This window comes from Bos taurus, chromosome 17, assembly GCF_002263795.3.
Source record: "Bos taurus isolate L1 Dominette 01449 registration number 42190680 breed Hereford chromosome 17, ARS-UCD2.0, whole genome shotgun sequence".
Lineage (NCBI taxonomy): Eukaryota > Metazoa > Chordata > Mammalia > Artiodactyla > Bovidae > Bos > Bos taurus.
The window spans coordinates 72,315,087-72,326,602 of NC_037344.1; the positions used below are offsets into that span (position 1 = coordinate 72,315,087).

The 11,516-nt window shown below is 65.6% G+C and overlaps 1 protein-coding gene across 8 annotated transcripts; it reads left to right on the plus strand.

Annotated features, from left to right (window-relative positions):
• Positions 1-206: 206 nt before the first annotated feature.
• On the plus strand, positions 207-11,111 carry AIFM3 (apoptosis inducing factor mitochondria associated 3). Of its 8 annotated transcripts, NM_001046281.2 has the most exons (19): positions 304-334; positions 3,619-3,832; positions 3,949-4,058; positions 4,179-4,288; positions 4,383-4,427; positions 4,645-4,741; positions 4,822-4,934; positions 5,235-5,321; positions 5,676-5,767; positions 5,871-6,001; positions 6,091-6,206; positions 6,302-6,373; positions 6,462-6,525; positions 6,941-7,017; positions 7,116-7,233; positions 8,731-8,829; positions 9,269-9,344; positions 9,768-9,872; positions 10,721-11,111. In NM_001046281.2, the coding sequence occupies exons 1-19, from the start codon at positions 304-306 to the stop codon at positions 10,758-10,760; spliced, it is 1,797 nt and encodes a 598-aa protein (NP_001039746.2). In that variant the 3' UTR covers positions 10,761-11,111. The 8 variants fall into 8 exon arrangements, 7 of the variants coding, with proteins under 7 accessions (XP_005218288.1, XP_015331106.1, XP_015331107.1 ...); XM_005218231.5 differs by having other exon boundaries at positions 207-334; positions 3,949-4,288; positions 10,721-11,109; XM_010814239.4 differs by lacking the exon at positions 304-334 and adding an exon at positions 3,016-3,108 and having other exon boundaries at positions 3,949-4,288; positions 10,721-11,109.
• Positions 11,112-11,516: the final 405 nt, after the last annotated feature.

Genomic DNA, 11,516 nt, shown 5'->3' on the forward strand with positions numbered 1-11,516 from the left:
CCAGAGGGGAGGGGAGTGAGGGTGCTGAGCCTGGGGGGCCGGGAAGGAGGTGCAGTCTGTGATGCTTCGGGGACCCGGCCCCAGCGCGGCCCCTTTCCGAAGCCCCCAGGCTGTTTCTACTCGCAGCCTCAACCAAGCCCTGGTCCCGAAGCTGCCCTTCTCCCCGCAGGTCCCGGAGGCAGCTCCCGCTGGATGGCAGCGCCAGCATCTCTGAGAGCCGCGGGGGGCCCAGCGCCCCAGGGGGCACCCTAGGCCTCCCACAGCTGCCACTCAGCGCGCCCTCCCGCCTGCAGGCCCCGCGCCATGGGCGGCTGCTTCTCCAAGCCCAAGCCAGGTACCTCTTCCCTTCTCGCCTCCCTCTGTCCCTCCCCCTCTGCCTCCGAAGTAGGTCAGACCCGGAGGCCGCCGAATGCTAACGCTGTGGGCAGGGGGGGCGGCTGGAGCCCTCTTTATCTGGGGCTCTGGGTGCTGGCGGTGGGAACAATGGCGGTGCCTTTCTCAGGGAGGGGAGGGGAGGCTTCCTCCTGCTGCTGGGGGCATGCGCGGGGGTGGGGTTTGTCCCCCTCAGGGCTGAGGAAGGGGGCCCTGGGGAGACCCCGGCCACCATGTGACCCATGGCGTTCGAGCAATCTCTCTGAGCCTCACCCACATCCCCCCAAAAAATAAGCCTGAGCTCTCAAGGCCACTCAGAGGTGGAGCGGGCAGGTCCGGCCCTGCCGTCTCTTCTGACCACTGTGTGACCTCGGGCTGCCTCCTAGGCCTCTCTGGACACACTCCCCATTGGCGGAGGACATCCCCACCCTGCCTGGCCCAAGCACTTCCGCCCCCTGCCCGCTCGCCCAGCTGCCCTTACCTGATAGCCGGCAGCTCCACGACCTGGAAGCCCGCGAGCCTTTTCTCCTCTCCCTGGGCCTGAGGAGGAACCTGGGGGCAAGGGGGTGCCAGGCCAGGCAGAGGGACCCCTGCATCTGGCCCCCTGCTCCCAAGCTGTGGAAACCCAGCCCTCGGGCAAAAGATGTAACTGTCTTGACCGTGACTCCCACCCGTCGGCAGTGGGCCCCAGGGTGCTGGCTGGCCCTGGAGCAGCCTCCTGTAGGGCTGCTGGGCTGGCTGGATGCCCTGGCACAGGGGCCCTCCTGCCGCTCTCAGAGCCCCGACCCCAGGACCCCCGGGACAGGGGCAGGTCACTCTTACCACACCAGGGGCAGTGCTGTTGAGCTCAAATCCGGTGCCTGCTCCAGACTGTGTGGCCTCGGGCAGGCGACGTCGCCTCTCTGAGCCTGTGTTCTCACCATGAGACAGGCCTCATAACTGTGCCCCCGCGCCCACTGCTGCACTTGGCACAGGGCCCGGCACCCGGGAGACCCTCGCAGGATGCTACTCTTTCCTCTCTGGGGGGCTGGGCTCCCTGTGGGCTGTGGCGGGGGGGGCAGGAACTCAGGGCCCCGGGGCCCACTCGGAGCAGGTCTGGGGTTTCAGCGCATGGGAATGAGAGCCTTCCAGCCAGGAGAGTTCTCTGGGGGTCCCCAGCCCACAGGGAGACCCAAAGGAGCACAGAGGCTTGGGCAAAGTCCTCCCTGTCCACCTCCAGGGCCCCTGTGGCTCAGAGCACATCACAGCACACCCCGGGCTCCAGGAGCCCCGTGTTTCTCGGGAAGTGCTCCTAGCCTGTCCTTTCTAAACTCAGAACTTGGGAGAAGTGCAGGTTTCTTGGCATCTGGTCGCCTGCCTGTGTCCTTGCTGTTGGCACACTGGGCCTCATTGCTTTGCCCGGGCTTTCTCTGGCTGCAGCCAGCAGGGTCCGCCCTTCGTTGCGGTGTGCGGGCTTCTCAGCGTGGCGGCTTCTCGTTGCAGAGCACAGGCTCTCGGCGGGAGGGCTTCAGTAGTTTGGGTTCACAGGCTCGGCAGCTGTGGTGCGGGGCTCAGTTGCTCCACAGCATGTGGAGTCTTCCCAGACCAGGGATCAAACCCATAATCCCCGGCATCCGCAGGCAGATTCTTACCCACTGTACCACCAGGGAAGCCCCTGGTCACCTTCCTTTCATTAGGGCACGGCTGCTACTTAAAGGCTTTCCCTCTTTGCCGTGGCCACCAGGAGGCTCAAAGCTGAGCAAATAAACACTGCCAAGCAGCTTCACCTATTGGGCATCTGCTCTGAGTTGCATGGATTATTTCCTTCAGCTGCACTGCCCCCAAGGGGGTGAGCTCTGCTCTTCCCATTTTACAGTGAGGGCGTCTGCTGACAGGGGCTAAGGGTCCCGCGTGGCTCCTGCCGCAGCGCCCTCCCTAGGCTGCATCATGGAGCGTCTTCTGTTGGAGGACACAGGATGAAGGCAGCTGGGCTTGGCTGTTCTCTGGGCCCCTGCCAGGCTGCTCCTGTGAGCTCTGGTCTGCAGCTCACGTAACTGGTGTCAGCTGAGTCCACGGTATTTTTCTTTTTAATTCTTCTGAAAACATTCTATCGCTGTTACATCGAGTGTGGAAAATGAAGGCAAAAGCCCAGCCCACCCAGAGGCCCCCACCTGATGCAACAGCTTCGGTGTGATGTGTGGGCGGGCCCTTCCTGCCCCTGGACTCAGGGAACTGCGTTCAGCCCTGCCTGCACCTTGGCTGGGGCGGGCGGGGGGCGCTGGATGGAGGGATGAGGGGCCGGGCAGGGCTGGGGGCTTAGGGCAGCGTGGGGGCGGGCAGCCAGTGCAGGTGACCCCCGGGCTGTGTCTAGGAGGACCAGCAGGGCTGAGCTGTGCCAGGAATGCACAAGGGCCCAGGCCAAGGGGACCGCCGCCTGGGCTAAGGCCCCGAGGAGCCACCTGGGCTCTTTGTTTCTGGAGGTCAGGTCTTGGGGGAGGGGCCTGCGGGCTCAGGGGCCCAGGGTTGGGGCAGGGGGCACCCATGCTGTGCCAGGGCTCAGCGCCCTGTGCTTAGCCCTGCTCCCTGCAGCCGCGGGCCAGGAGGCTGGATTATCGCTGCTGAAAATTCTGTTTATTGTTCCCTTCTAATTAGAAAAATACCCGAGGCTCATAGTGGGGAATTTGGAAAATGTGGAGAAGTATAAAGAAAGTGATAATCTCGCTAAGTGCCTGCCCAAGTCGGCCCCACGAGAGGGGGGTACGCCTGTGTCCTCCGCACACACAGCCTGGGTGGGGTCCACCCTCAAGGCCCCCTGCACTCAGCACCTGGCAAATAATGAGGGGTTCTCCAGCTGGCCAGAGCAGCTATCTCCAGTTGAAATTACATAGCATATACACTTTTTTCTTTTAATTTTGAAAAAGTTTCAAACCTCTGCAGACCTCCGTTACCCAGATTCACTCAGGGACCGTGACCCGGGCTGTGTCCTCAGGCCGCCCCCATCCTCCATGGTGGCCGCGCCCTTGGGGTCAGCAGGGTTCCAGCCCCAAATTCTCACCCGCACGTGGGTTCCTGGAGAAGGGGCCGCATCTGGGGCGAATGCGCGCTGCTGGTGCCCCTGGCTCATTTTGTTAGTGAGGAAAAAAATGCATGAGACATCACGTTGAGCTTGCCCAGGGCCCCCCCAGTACCTCCGCTCTGCCCACCACTGGAGGGGTAGGTGAGGGGTGGGCTGGGCTGGAGGCTCACACGCACCCCGCCTGCCCACAGTGGAGCTCAAGATCGAGGTGGTGCTGCCCGAGAAGGACCGGGGCAAGGAGGAGCTGTCCACCGGCAGCAGGGGCAGCCCCCGGGCCTACCAGGGCAACGGCGCCGCCCGCCACTTCCACGCGGACGAGCGCCTTCCCACCGCCCACCCCTACCCCGGCGCCCAGGACTGCGTGGAGGCCGCTGTCTGCCACGTCAAGGACCTGGAGAATGGCCAGTGGGTGCTGGGCCTGGGAGGGCGTGGGAGGCGGGGGTGGGGCACTGCCTCGGAGGCTGCTGCTGGTCTGGGGCTGGGGGCTGCTCCCTAGCCTCTGAGGGCAGCCGCCCCCGCAGGATGCGGGAGGTGGAGCTGGGCTGGGGCAAGGTGCTGCTGGTGAAGGACAACGGGGAGCTTCACGCCCTGGGCCACAAGTGTCCGCATTACGGCGCGCCCCTGGTGAAAGGTGAGGTGTGGGTGCCCACGGGGGCCCCATCTGCTGGTGGGGGGCTCCGGGGCCGTGGGCACGGGACCGGGGTGCCCTTGGAGCCCGGCCTCTATGGTGGCCCAGCCCTGCCCCCTCCAGGAGTGCTGTCCCGTGGCCGGGTCCGCTGCCCCTGGCACGGCGCCTGCTTCAACGTCAGCACCGGGGACCTGGAGGACTTCCCAGGCCTGGACAGTCTGCACAAGTTCCAGGTGGGGCCTGGCGTGCAGTGGGGTGAGCCCCGGGGGGGGGGGGCAGGGGCCGGAGCACCCCAAAGCCCGGGCCTGAGCTCCACAGCCCTTGTAGGTGAAGATCGAGAAAGAGAAGGTGTACATCCGGGCCAGCAAGCAGGTGAGGGTGTGGGAGCTGGGGGACTCAGGCAGAGAGAAAGGCCACGGGAGGGCCTCTGGGTCCCTGGGGTGGGAGGGAGCCTGGCAGGCCGGCCAAGGGCTTCCCCGGTGGGGAAGAGGCACCACTGGGGCAGGAGAGCCTGGCCCGCTGGGTGGGCACAGGGGGGATGGCGGTGACCCCCGCTCCCAGCTGCCCCCAGCTTGCCGGCCGCCCCCAGGCCTTGCAGCTGCAGCGAAGGACCAAGGTGATGGCCACGTGCATCTCGCCAAGCGCCGGCTACAGCGGCAGCACCAACGTGCTGATCGTGGGCGCAGGTTGGTGGTCGGTCCTCTGGGGCAGGGTGGGTTGGGGACGGGGCTCCTGACACCTGTCCCCCGCCGTCCCCTCCGCTCAGGGGCAGCCGGTCTGGTGTGCGCGGAGACGCTGAGGCAGGAGGGCTTCTCAGACCGGATCGTGCTGTGCACGCTGGACCGCCACCTTCCCTACGACCGGCCCAAGCTCAGCAAGGTGGGCGGGGCGCGAATGGGGCTGGGCGGGGCGTGAATGACGCTGGGCGGGGCCAGACCCTCGCCCCTCTGCCCACAGTTAGGGCCCCTGGGACCCTGCTCGCTGCCCCCCGGGGGTCCGGTCGGCTGCCCTCTCCGCTTGTGCCAGGCCCGTCTGTGGTGCCCAGGAGGTCTGGTCGGCAGAGTTCCGCCCTGGAGCCTCTGTGTGGCCCGGGCTGCCCCGCACGCACGAGGCCTCGGTTCTCAGTTGCCAAGGGGACGGTGGCCGCCTGGCCCCATCTCAAGCCGGCGTCCCCGGCAGTCTCTGGACGCACAGCCGGAGCAGCTGGCCCTGAGGCCCAAGGAGTTCTTCCGAGCCCACGGCATCGAGGTGCTCACCGAGGCCCAGGTGCGGACGAGGCGGAGGAGCAGGCTTGGGAGGGCTTCCTGGGCGCCGTGGAGGGCGGGCGTGAGGCCCCTGGAGGTGTGGGTGTGTTCCGCACCCTTCTGCCCAGGGGCCCAGGCACCCAGGGATGCCCCAGGCCTGAGGCGATCATAGTACACACAGGGCCGGCCCCAGGGTAGCGGGGTGGGGCCAGGGGCTTCAGGAGGGCTTTGAGGAGGAGGTGGGGCTGAAGCGTGAGAGGGCCACTCTGGTGCCGGGAGGAAGTTTCAGCGGGTGGTGGAGCTGCCCAGAGGGCCTGGCGGGCACGGGGCACGGTGGAGGACCTGGAGGCCACGCTCTACCCCGCGGGGGTCTCAGGTGGTCACGGTGGACGTCAGGAACAAGAAGGCTGTGTTCAAGGATGGCTTCAAGCTGGAGTACAGCAAGCTACTGCTGGCACCTGGGAGCAGGTGGGAGGGACCCCGCGCCCCCCGCCAGGCAGGGGGAGGACTCGGGGCGGGGGCTGAGGGGGAGCTGGGAGCCGCCCCTCTCCCCAATTCTGGCCCGTCTCAGCCCCAAGACCCTAAGCTGCAAAGGCAAAGACGTGGAGAACGTGTTCACCATCCGGACACCGGAGGACGCCAACCGCGTGGTGAGGCTGGCCCGGGGCCGCAACGCCGTGGTCGTGGGGGCCGGCTTCCTGGGTGAGCAGCCGGGGGAGCCCGGGGCGGCGCTGGCAGGGGCGGTGCAGGGTGCCAGCCCGCCGCACCGGCCCCGCCCCGCCCCGCCCCAGGGATGGAGGTGGCCGCCTACCTGACTGAGAAGGCCCACTCGGTGTCCGTGGTGGAGGTGGAGGAGACACCCTTCAGGAGGTTCCTGGGGGAGCGCGTCGGCCACACCCTCATGAAGGTGAGCCCCGGGGGACCCACCGCGCCGGCCCCGCCTACCCTGTACCTCCCGTTCAGCTCTCACCCCTGCGCCCCCCGCCCCACCCCCACTGGCAGATGTTTGAGAACAACCGCGTCAAGTTCTACATGCAGACTGAGGTGTCGGAGCTGCGGGCCCAGGAGGGCAAGGTGGGCCCTCCTCCACTGCCCCCATCCCGGCCCCTCTGCCCCTCTCCTGTGCCCTGGAGCTGCTCACCCGCCCCGCCACTCTCCGCAGCTGAAGGAGGTCGTGCTGAAGAGCAGCAAGGTGGTGCGGGCCGACGTCTGCGTGGTGGGCATCGGTGAGTAGGGGGCAGGCGGCCACAGGGAGCAGGGTCACCCTCTCTTGCTCGACACTGACCTTGGGCCAGTCCCTTCCCCTTGCCCAGCCTGTCTGACCATGCCCACCGGTCAGGGCTCTTGGGGAGTTGGTGCTTGGCCTGGGCTGGCACAGGGCATGCTTCTGGTGACCCCTGCCCAGTAACCGCGTGGACACAGGTGAGGCTCTAGCTGGCCCCTGCTCCAGCTGAGGTGCCAGTTGGGGGAGGAAGTAACACGGGCTGGGGGAAGGTGTGGATGCCCACCCCCACCAGGGGCTTCATGGAGACCTTCTCGGAGGTGGTACCTGAGGCCTGATGGGAGACACCAGGGTCTCTGGGGGTCCACGCAGAGGGGACGGGCTGTGAAGGCGTGGACACGGTGGCCCTGTCCCGCCAGGCGCGGTGCCTGCCACGGGCTTCCTGAGGCAGAGCGGCATCAGTCTGGACTCCCGCGGCTTCATCCCCGTCAACAAGGTGGGGCCGCTGGGGCAGGTGGGCAAGCTGCTGGTGGGATGGCGGAGGACCCGCGTGGGGTGCCTGTCCCACCCATGAGCCCCGCACTCCCCCCACAGATGATGCAGACCAACATCCCCGGCGTGTTTGCAGCTGGCGACGCTGTTACCTTCCCTCTGGCCTGGAGGAACAACCGCAAAGTGAACATTCCCCACTGGCAGATGGCTCACGCCCAGGGTACCGCCAGCCCGGAGGCAGCAGGGGGCGGGAGGCCGTCCCCAGGTCCCAGCCTCTCCCCAGGCCTGCCCCTCAGTTGCTGCCCTTGGGTCCTGCTCCTGGGGTCTGCCATTCAAGGCTCTGCAGTGGCCTGTCCAGCCAGCCTCACACAGGCGACAGAGCTGGCTCGCTGCCACCTCCTTCTCTAGACCCCTCCAGCATCCTCTGGGCACCCAGTCCCGCCGCCACAGTGTCCCGCCCACTGCCCCTGCCCCAGCCTCTCCTTTCCCGTTGTCCTCAAACATTACGTTCCTCAGAAGTCCTCGCCAACCCGTGCAGTCACCTGGGGGGACGGTTAGTAGGACCCAGTCCAGCTCCCCACTGCATCCCCTCTGGGCCACCCGACAGACTCTGTGAACCTGGCTGCCGCCTGCAGGCCCCTGGGAGGTGGCCGTCTGGGCCTGGAAACCCACCTCCCCCTCCCCTTGGGCGGTCACTGCACACACATGGTCCAGGCCCCTCAGCTGCAGGTACAGCCAGTTAGCTTCTCAGAGGCCAGACGTCCTGCACCCTCATCCGTTCCTTTCACCCTCATGTCATCTGAGCCTGAAGCCCCTCTCCTGGTGCCAACCTCTGTTCAGGTCCAAGGTCTGCGGTTGGTGCTAGGTTTGAAGGAACACAAACTGCTCATATCAGTTCAGTTCAGTCACTCAGTCATGTCCAACTCTTTGCGACCCCATGGACTGCAGCACACCAGGCCTCCCTGTCCATCACCAACTCCTGGAGCTTGCTCAAACTCATGTCCATCAAGTCGGTGATGCCATCCAACCATCTCATCTTCTGTCATCCCCTTCTCCTCCCGCCTTCAATCTTTCCCATCATCAGGGTCTTTTCAAATGAGTCAGTTCTTCCCACCTGGTGGCCAAAGTGTTGGAGCTTCAGCTTTAACATCAGTCCTTCCCATGAATATTCAGGACTGATTTCCTTTTGGATGGACTGGTTGGATCTCCTTGCAGTCCAAGGGACTCTCAAGAGTCTTCTCCAGCTCCACAGTTCCAAGCTTTTGAACTGCTCATATAATTAACATTTAACCGGGAGGGTCCAGGGGACGGTCACAGACATCCAGCTGCAGACGGGACCCCTCAGTCAAACAGGGGAGCCACGCCCCCTTTCTGTCTCAGGCCCTGAATCAGCCTGTCGTCCTTGCTTCCCTGGACACTGGTGCCCCATTGTCCTGCCTCCCTCCTCAGACCTGACCTGTCTGGTGAGGTGTCTGAGTCACACCTGATGTGGTGACCCCAGGAAGCCGGCCCCTTCCGGACCCAGTCCAGGCACTGGACGTCAATGGCCAGCTTTGGGCCCCGCGTGACCTCTGCACCCATCACTGGCAAGCAGGGGTGGGCACTCACCGTCCCTGCCCCACATATCAGGGGTCCCCGGAGAGCGAGGGGGAGCGGGCAAGCAGTAGAGGGGTGGCAAGGCCTCGGGGCGGAGCGCTCACGACCGCGGAACCCACAGGGCGCGTGGCGGCCCAGAACATGCTGGCGCAGGAGGCGGAGATCAGCACGGTGCCGTTCCTGTGGACCGCCATGTTCGGCAAGAGCCTGCGCTACGCAGGTACCAAGGGGCCTCGGCGAGGGCAGGGCCCAGGTGTGGCGGAGTGCGGGGGCGGGGCTAGAGCGTCCGGGGGCGGGACTAGGAGCATCCGGGGGCGGGACTAGGAGCATCCAGGGGCGGGGCCATGAGCATCCAGGGGCGGGGCCATGAGCATCCAGGGCCGGGGCCATGAGCATCAGGGGGTGGTGCTAGGAACATCTAGGGGCGGGGTGAGGAGTATCCTGGGGCGGGGCCAGGAGCAACCTAGGGGCGGGGCTAGGCGCGCACCGGGGGCGGGGCTAGGAGCATCCCGGGGGCGGGACCACGGCGGCTGCAGGTGGAAGCCAGGAGCTCGCTGGCGGCGGGACCAGGACCCCCCTTACAGGTCTGCCGGGGGCATCGTGGGAAGGGCGCTGCACGCGGACCTGGTGAAGCCACGTCCCCTCCGCCCGTCCTGCAGGTTACGGAGAAGGCTTCGACGACGTCATTATCCAAGGGGATCTGGACGAGCTCAAGTTCGTGGCTTTTTACACCAAGTGAGAGCCACGGGGGTGCGGGGGGCACTTGGCCGGGAGAAGCGCTCCTCCAAGGGGGGCTAGCTAGGCGGGGGACCGGCCAGGAGAGGGGCACAGAGGTGGGGCACAGCCGCCCCGCGGGAGGCGGACACTTAATCTGAGGTCAGCTCTTGGAGATGGGGGTTGACGGCCTACTTTTACACCGAGGACAGTGACACAGGTAGAGGGCGGGGTCCCAGGACAGGTGTCGGCCTTCAACCCCACTGGGCAGGAGCCTCACGGGGTCCCACGGGACCAGAAGCTGTGCTGGGCCAAGGGGGTGCCAGGTGGTCAGAGCATTCCCTTGGTTCCGAGTGGGAGCCTCCCTGGGCCCAGCTGCATCCGGGTCTCCAAGGACAGGGGCTGCTGCTGGCAGTCCTTAGGCTCGGCCACCTCTCCCTGCAGGGGCGACGAGGTGATCTCTGTGGCCAGCATGAACTACGATCCTATCGTGTCTAAGGTGGCTGAGGTTCTGGCCTCCGGCCGCACCATCCGGAAGCGGGAAGTGGAGTGAGCGTGGGTGCTGGAGGCCCCGGGGAGGGAGCAGATGTCCCGGAGGCCTTGGTTCAAGCTGCCCCCACAGCCTCCCGGGGCTCTCCCTGTCCCCCCATCAACCAGCTTGAAGCTCCCAGGGCTACGGTGTCACGTGGGACAAGGGTTGTGGTTTGGGAGCGGGCTGCTTGTTTGTGCTTTTGTGGGTAGAAGGGAAGAAGGCCGTGTCCAGGGCGGGGCCAGTGCTGCAGGGAAGGGTCAAGACCCACTGCCAGGGCAGTCACAGGGCCCTGGACACCCCACTGCCTAGAACACAGCCATGGAAAAATGTGATTCGCATTGCTCCTGGGGAGGCCCTGGCAGAGTCCTGGGGTGGTTGTTTGGGGTCTGAGGGACACCAGGCAGCAGCCATTACTCCTGTAACTTCATCCTAGCATGGCACCACTGGGACTCATCCTGTGGGCTCAGCTGACCTGCAGAGACCCCCCACACCCCAGGCCCACCCTGCTGCCCAGGGCCGAGGAAAGCTTGGAGGCCACGGGATAGGGGGGCTCACGCTGGAAACGGGGAACCAAGGGAGGGGGCAGGAATGACACGCTTTTCCCTGGCCTTCTCTGTCTCTCCCTCTTGCCTTCGAGAAGGCTGTTTGTGCTGCACAGCAAGTACGTGCGCCCTCTCCTTCCTCTGAGCCTTTCCCACCTCAGCCCGGAGCCTGCGCCTGGTGGTCTCCCCCTCTGCCCAAGGGCACTGCCCCACCGGGCACCAGGGCCGCACACAGCTTCCTGCTGCCTTCAGGGGCCCGCTGCTCCTGGTGCCCAGGGGGAGCCTGCTGCCCTCTGCCCTCACACCTCCTCTCGTTCCTACAGGACCGGTGACATGTCCTGGCTCACAGGGAAAGGCTCCTGAGTTTGCACAAGGCACGGGCTCGCTGGGGCGCCAGGGTCAGAGGCTGAGCCCCAGGGGGCAAGTGCCAAACTACAGTTCCCAGGACCCCCCGGGCAGACCCTAAGCGCCCTCAGTGCTTGCGTTCGGCTGCCTGGCTCACCCCCCCACACCCCACCCCGCTACTCCGCCCCAGAGAGGCCTCGGTGGCCTCCAGGAAATGCTCACCACCCAAGGCCTCCGGTGCTGAGGACTGCTGGCAATGGTTGCGGGGGGGCGGGCTTGCCTCTTCCTCTACTTACTGGGACTGGTCCCCTGTGGTACCCTGCAACGTACTAGACATTATCTTAACATTAAAACGCACACGTTTGCAGATCTGTGTGACTTCCACTATACCTGGGCAAACTCTCACGAGGGAGAAAGCAGATCACGGGGGACACAGGCACGACCAGAGACCACCGAAGTGTCACACTGAGGAAGTTTGGTCTGGGAGCGCCCCGAGGAGGAAGCAGCTGATTCTGCACCCCCCGGGGATTAGGGACGCTCCCCACCCCCCCGCCCCCCGCAGATCAAAGTCCTGGCTCTGGATTTTGAAGGAGGGGCACTGCAGGTAGAGGCGACAGCACGTGTGCCAAGGGTTTGAGACAGGAGGTGCGTCTTCAGAGGGCAAAGGCAGCTCGCGCTTGGCAGTTCCGCGGCGCTGACCACATTAGGGCCGAGGACTGGGTCTCGTGGCAACCTAAGCTTCCTGAATGCCCATTTCGCAGATGAAGCAGCTGA

Coding starts and splice junctions, on each gene's coding strand:
- AIFM3 (XM_005218231.5), top strand. CDS start 304: ATGGGCGGCTGCTTCTCCAAGCCCAAGCCAG. Junction 4,289..4,382: donor ACAGTCTGCACAAGTTCCAG/GTGGGGCCTGGC, acceptor CAGCCCTTGTAG/GTGAAGATCGAGAAAGAGAA. Junction 7,234..8,730: donor GCAGATGGCTCACGCCCAGG/GTACCGCCAGCC, acceptor CGGAACCCACAG/GGCGCGTGGCGGCCCAGAAC.